This window comes from Papilio xuthus, unplaced genomic scaffold, assembly GCF_000836235.2.
Source record: "Papilio xuthus unplaced genomic scaffold, Pxut_1.1 DF825783.1, whole genome shotgun sequence".
Taxonomy (NCBI): Eukaryota; Metazoa; Arthropoda; class Insecta; order Lepidoptera; family Papilionidae; genus Papilio; species Papilio xuthus.
Genome location: NW_013532866.1, coordinates 440,110 through 447,508, shown reverse-complemented (window position 1 = coordinate 447,508; position 7,399 = coordinate 440,110). Strand labels below are relative to the sequence as shown.

General features: G+C 33.1%; 1 protein-coding gene across 2 annotated transcripts in view; it reads right to left on the bottom strand.

Moving 5' to 3' along the window:
* Positions 1 to 2,240: 2,240 nt before the first annotated feature.
* The window catches only part of LOC106125826 (neural/ectodermal development factor IMP-L2), a 47,336-nt gene continuing 42,177 nt past the window's right edge, over positions 2,241 to 7,399 (bottom strand). For both annotated transcript variants that reach the window (XM_013323216.1, XM_013323215.1), the window contains exons 2-7: positions 4,382 to 4,536; positions 4,091 to 4,251; positions 3,660 to 3,834; positions 3,162 to 3,355; positions 2,790 to 2,912; positions 2,241 to 2,436 (exon numbers count right to left, since the gene is read on the bottom strand). In XM_013323216.1, coding sequence (XP_013178670.1) covers positions 2,428 to 2,436; positions 2,790 to 2,912; positions 3,162 to 3,355; positions 3,660 to 3,834; positions 4,091 to 4,251; positions 4,382 to 4,493 — 774 coding nt within the window. In that variant the 5' untranslated portion in view covers positions 4,494 to 4,536 and the 3' untranslated portion in view covers positions 2,241 to 2,427. The remainder of the gene's footprint in view (positions 2,437 to 2,789; positions 2,913 to 3,161; positions 3,356 to 3,659; positions 3,835 to 4,090; positions 4,252 to 4,381; positions 4,537 to 7,399) is intronic.

Below are 7,399 nucleotides of genomic sequence, written 5' to 3'. Positions count from 1 at the left end.
TCTGTATAATATCTTATTTCTATTGAATTCAATTTGTTACGTATCTTTGTATTCGAAATGTCACAATATTTAGCTTGGGTTTTTTGATGAATGACGTCATCGTATCATGTTGTAGTGCTCGAGTTGTACTTACTCAGAATTGTACTTTTTTTTTTACTTTTCACTGCTTTAATTTATGACTGAGTTCTAGTCAGTTAAATAATGTTTAAATTAAGAAATTACCTTAGTTTAAAATATGGAGGTTTGATGTACGGAGATTGTGTTTTTGTTTTTATGTTAGCTTATGTTTTACCTTTTAACTATTGCTTGCGTTTAATCGATTTTTTTGTAAAATCGATTCGACTAAATCGATTATAACTTTAGACATACAGTGAGTAATATTTATATAAACCAGTTATATATTTACGAGTCCATTTAAAAAAAATAGCCCGAAAATCGGTCATCGCAAGAAGTTTAGTGGAAATGAACCTTAACATAATATACTTCAAGTTTAATATTTTTTGTGTCGGATTGATAGAGTCAGTGTTGAATAAAAAATATTGATGAATACCGACTTTTATTTATATATATATTAAAAATATAACCAAACATATACAGTGGTAGTCGACATATGCAGCACAAATTTGCCTCACCCGGTGTACCACGACCATAAGACATGCCTCAAGTGGGTAATTCCACGTATAGCCTGATTAGTGAGGCGGAGGCCTACTCCTAATTCTGTTACCATCATTTGCTTATAAGGAAAGGGTACGGGGAAGTGGATATGACAGAGAAGCGGACGCATAGAAATATATCCCTTTTCTGTGGGTTTTTTCGCTAATACGACGTTTTTTGTGAGCGCTTGCTCGTTTACCATCTTATAAAAATGATGTTTAGTTTTCAATGTATTTTGTATTAAAATGTGGTTGTTTATAGCAACACAATAATTGTATTTATCATACAGTTAACAGTGGTAGAGCCCGCTTTAACATCTTCGCACGAATTGTCCCGGCTCGCCCGGTGATATACCACGACCATACAGAAGACAGGCCTCAAGTGGAAGCAATTCCGCGTACAGTCTGATGAGTGTGCGTCCCGGAGGTCTAATTTAGTCCTCTTTCCCTTCCCACCCTTTCTCTTATAAATAAAGGATGGGACTTGGAAGTGGATTTTCTGGTGAGAGGATGCATGGGAAGGGAAAATAAATTCTTTGTGTGCATCCTCTCCTCCGTCGATTAAAGTTAGGTAACGCATATGCAATTGCGTATATCTATGGGCAACGGTCACTTCGCTATTACGATGTATTTAAGAGACGCTTGCTCGGTTGAAATCGTATCATATAAAAAATAAAAATTATGTTTTGTATTAAATTCTGGATAGCAACACAATAATTGTATTATTTCATACAAACTCCACTGTTTATATGATTCAATGTATCAAATCGCGTAAGTACGTCATCGGACAAGGTTCTCATGTTATTTTACACGTGTTGTAATTAAATAAAACTTAATTTATGATTTTATTATTTTATTTATCTCATATCTACTTCCATCACAGTATCTACGTAGGGGGGGGGGAGGTCACAATATTCTATTGTTTTTAAAAATAAAAATAATTCAAATAAAAACACATTATATGTTATTTAGAAGTTTTTAAAAACTATATAAAAAAAAACAAAAATATTAAAGAATATAGGCAGACTCGATTCAGTAAAGGGGCATGCACACTTAATTTAAAAAACGCAGCGTTTTGTCGCAAAATGAAAGTATATTTTACATTGATATAACGGATAACGGACCAGCCGCAGATTCAATAATATATATTCATATCTTTAAAATATATCTATGTTACAATAATTTTAAAATTTAAGTACTTATTAATATTGTCGCTAACAAACCAATTCGATTTAAATAAATGACACTTCACAAATCACTTTGCAATAATACTTTTGTGGAACCATCAAGACACAATATATTTGAATCGGAAATGATTTTTTTTAATTAAATTTCTTACATTTATTACCATGATTTTACCCTTAATTCGATGGTGTCCAGTGTGACGAACAACTAATTTAAAAAATTTACTAAACTAGTTTTCAGAAATTTACGTAAGTATGACTTTACTAAAAAGAAACACAGTTTTTTTGCTACAAAAAATTTCGTCGAATTAAGAGTTAAGAGTCTGCTATGAGACATATCACATATTGTCATCCCTTTTATATTGAATTAAAGAAAATGAAAACAATATGGTTACAGTAGACGAATTACAATGTTATATTTTTAATTTCTTAACCTTTTAATACAATAAAAATTTCTAGTTTATTTCAGGGTGCGATTTAAAAAGTTGAGCGTTTCGACCGTCGAGTGTGCACGGCCCCTAACAAATACAAACTAATTTACAGGAACATTCTTGTTAAGTATACTTTGATTTTCTGTTTTCAGATGATTCTCATTCAGGCTGGAAAAAAAAAGAAAAAAAAACTATATTACGTCAATTATCTTCCCGCCTTTTTCACTATATATCTGTCATACGTCATATCTGAATTCACCTTTTATACGCATCACGGAATATAGATATTTAGTCGGAGAAATCTACACTGAGTGTGTTCCTAAGTGATCAATTAACGATGCTGATATATAGAGAGGGATATCAATAAGGACAATGCCATAAGTTGACTAAATAATTAAATTTGACGAATTTGAGTCGCAAAAAGTCACGTTAAAATGTGACATGTACACTTCTTGGCGGCAATTTGATACAAGAGGGAGAAAGAAGATACGGTTGTTAGTAAGTGGGAAAGAGAAACTCACTCGTGCGGGGTAGACGAAAGTACTGGCGTGCGTGCTCCCGAACATGTTCGTCGCGCGGCAAGTGAACTCGCCGAGGTCCGTCCAGAGGAGAGAAGATATTACCAGCTCTCCCGAACGGAGCACCTGATAAATCATATTTAAAAATTCCAATTAAGCGTAATGATTTATTTCGACTTATTAATGTAAATTTTAATGTGTTAAATTTGATGAGTAATATTTGCTAAAATTTTTCATCAGGCGCTAGTCAACGTCACATTTAAATTATTTATTTACTATTTATTACATAAAATCGTGTTTCTCAAATTACAAAAAGGGTTGATAATATAGAGTTTTGTATAATTCTTGGTAATAAGGCTATATGCATGGAGTTACCTTCATTCTGGGGTCGTTGCCGACCGGCCGGCCGGAGCTGTTACGCCAGGTGAGTTTGGGGCGCGGGTGACCACGTGCGCGGCATGGCAGCACAACATTGCAACCGATACAGTCCACCAGCACTTTGTACGACACCAGGATTCTCGGCGCGAGAGGAACCAGCTTGTTGCGTTCTGATAAGTCGGTGCTGCCATCTGTTGGTGAAAAGATTCACTTAATATTTTTAAACGAAATTAACGATAAAAGTTAACACAAAATGTACAGAAAATAAAATAAATCTATTCTATTACTTTCAAATTTATTTTTTATAACGTACATAAGGTTAAATAACAGACTGATACATTGCGATTCGATATTGTAATTACAAAAAAGATTCGGTGCTGCCATCTGTTAATTATTTAAAAGAATTTGTTGTGGAGTCTTCACGGCATAAATTAAAAAAAATCATAATATACTCTGTAGTTCATAATATCAAAGCGGAACATATAAAATACTTACTATAGTTATAGACTTTAGTAGATGCACGAAGTGTGTTGTGTCCCGCGACCACCAGGCAGGAGTAGTCCGCGCTCGCAGCGTCACCCGCGCTTCCAGCACGTACTAGGAGAGTTGACGACACGCGGGCAAGGGACGTGGGGTTCGTGTCTATTATCTCGTTAGACTCCAAGTCATACTGAGAAAAAAAATGAAAAAATTAATGTTGGACACATTGTAAAATTTACACTCATTTAAAACTCATCGGTTTTTAAAGAAATTAAGTACTTATTCGGCAACTCAATGGGCTTTTAAACTAAATTATACCATGATTATTTGTCGAATATTGAACTCTGAATTGTCATAAGTATTGTAACATGTTATATTATTGTAAACGTGTAAACAGTTAACTCAATTTAGTTTTTTTTAAACCCTGGCGTTTTTAGATAACTTACCTCGTAAACGGGCGCGTCGTTTTTGAACCAGTGTATAGATGGCGCTGGAGAGCTTAAAGCCTCGCATGTCAACTCCAGCGGGGCTCCAGATGAGTGAACGATCACGGGTTTCGGCTTCGTTACTAGCGTTATGAATTTCTTTGTCACCTGCCTTGATTGTACTTTAAAAAGTAAAGAAAACATATATTTTAATAATATTTTCTTAGTAATTATTGAAGAAGAAATACGATTAATCAAATCGAAATTGTCGACGCTTGTTAAATACGATTTTTTTTATTATTTTAAACTCACCGTTTAGAATATTATTATCCAATTCCAACAGTTTCATGTGTCGGTTGACGTTCGAGGAGCGACCACCGCTCAGTAGCGCCGCGGCGGCGAATAGCAGAACTATGTAGAACATTGTTTCAATACTTTGTACTAGAGAGATTCAAGGTTTTATTTGTCTGAAACAAAAAGAAAATCATATATTAATTATATTGTTATAAAACTATACTCTTATATATATTTAAGGAAATATATTATTACGATCGTGTCACACGAAAATGTTTGACAAATCATTGAACCAAAGACTTGTTTCTCTTGTCATCCGCAAAGCGTCAACAAATAAAAACCAAAATTAAGGGGTGGCAGCATTCTCTATCGCCGTTGGTTACCTTGTCTTTATATTTAACTAGCTGTCGCCCGCGACTCCGTCCACATCACATCCATCTAAACATTCGCATTTATAATATTAATAAGTTTAATAAAAAGCAGCTCTTCAAGGCATAAATTCGAAAAAAAAATTAAAAATAGTATCCTATGTCAGTCTCCTGGCTCTAAGCTATCTCCTCACCAATTTTCAGTTATATCGGTAAAGCCGTTCTTGAGTTATAAATAGTGTAACTAACACGACTTTCTTTTATATATAAAGATAACAAAAAACTTTATTATTAACTTTATAATCAATCTTGATTTCGTAACATCTAAGTAGAATAGACTTACTAATATTATAAATGCGAATGTTTAGATGTTTGTTTGAACGTATCTCCAGAACTGCTGAAAGCATAGATGTAGAACATAGTCTGGAAGAACACATAGGTTACTAATTTTTTTAATTCCGCGCTGACAGAGTCGCGGACAACAGTTAGTATTTAATAAGTTGGCAACACTGCAGGCGGTAGGAAACAGAGTGCATCCCATTGTTAGCCAATGTAGCGTCTAAAAATATTACTTCCTAGCGGACGTATGTATGATTACTTCTAACCGTATAACTCCGTACAACACTTTATATGGTATTTTAAGCAATTAGACCAATGGGATTCTTTCGCATAGAATAAAAACCCTTCGAAATCGGCTTCGGTTAGTATCCATGGGAACTGGTAGCATCCAATATCAGTAAAACTTCTTAAATTAAGGTACCTAAGCTTGAAGACTAAGTTGACTTCACGTCTTATATATCCTCTTTCATACAACCCTCTTTGGTTATTCACATTCAATCTTATTACTTGTTTATTTAAGAATCTATCCGTGTATGTATCGATAAAGGATAGTTTTTGATAGAATACGTAGATGGAGAAGCATAGAAAAGGGAACCAACTAATTACAGATTTTTTTATATATTAAGATGAAAAATTAGATTGTAAATGTATCGTATCTTATTGACTATTTCAAATAAAATTCTTAGTTACTTTAAAAAACATTTAATATTGTAATATGTATAGATAATATTAAAAAATATGATTTAAAACAACAAAATTAAAATTCATAATGTAACCGTAGGTTTACCGCTGAGATTGTTTAAAATAAAAATTACTATAACGTAAATATAATTTCAGCTAAAAGTAAATGAGTAGTGTATACTGTTTTATAAGGAAAATTACGTTTTAAAAATATCTTAACGAATAGTCAAAAAGAAACTATATAAATAAAAGTTTAAATAGAGTTTACAAAGTACTTATAACTTTTTAAACCAAATAACATGAAAGTTTACTCACCAATTGTATAAAAACTTTAATATCACAGATTATCAAATTCTGAATGAAAAGAAATAAAACAAAACACAATTTTTCAAAATGGTTTCCGAACGGATGCACGTGTTTTTAAAAAGATAATAAAAAAAGTTTGCTGTCAAAATGGCTAACTTTCTAGACACATGTATACACGGTAAGAGTCCTGAACTAAATGGCCGTGCGTTGTTTTAGCTTGCTTTATATAGCCGTTGCTTGGATGGGATGACTTAAATTTTGAATTTTAATTGATTCTTGCACGCATTCCCTAACGTGCCCGCGCGGGAAAACTGTCACTACGCAAGAAAAGTTAGCGCGCCAAATACTCTTGTACTTTAATTTTTTTTATGTCATAAAGTGGCAAACGAGCGAGCGGCCACCTGAAATCGCTGATATAGCGAAGTGACCGTTGCCCATAGACATACGCAATTGCATATGCGTTGCCTTCCTTTAATCGACACAGGAGAGGATGCACAGAAAGAAAATATTTTCCCCTTTCCATGTATCCTCTCATCCGGAAAGTCCACATCCACTTCCCAGCCTTTCCTTATAAGAAAAAAGGTGGGAAGGGAAAGAGGACTAATTTTGGCCTCCGGGACGCACACTCATCAGACTGTACGCGGAATTGCTTCCACTTGACGCCTGTCTTCTGTGTGGTCGTGGTATTTCACCGGGCGAACCGGGCCAATTCGTACGAAAATGTTAAAGCGGGCTCTGCCACTGTTAAATGAAATTCTTTTAATAATAATTTAAATATTTGTTTATTGACTATGGCTAAAGACAAAAATTATGATAAATATGTAAACATTTTAAATTTAAATTACATCCAGAATTCATCCAACAATTGTGTATTGCAAATTGCAACGGAAAAGATTTAGTGGTGCAAAAAATTAATTAATGTCTATTTTCTTTTATTATAAAAAATTATCTTTTCCTTTAATTTTTATATAATAGTTCTATTATGGTTTTCAATATTTACGGAATGTAACGTATATTAAAACAATTCTCAATAGATGGCGTTAGTGAACTTAGGAAACGTCGATAAACGAAAAGCTTTATTACCTTTTTAGGAAGCTAATCACACAACAATACGTTTAGTTCGATACATATAAATAAATTTATTTGTAAAACATTCATATGAAAAGAAAAATGACAATGTAATAAAAAAACAGTTAGGACAATAAAGAAAATCTTACTAAGTAAGTATTTAGTAAAAAATATCTATATTTTAATGTAAAAAGTAAAGAAATTGAACCATTATTTCTATAAAATTGTATTACTGGTAGTTGGCACGTTAAACATAAGAATACTCATGTTGTTG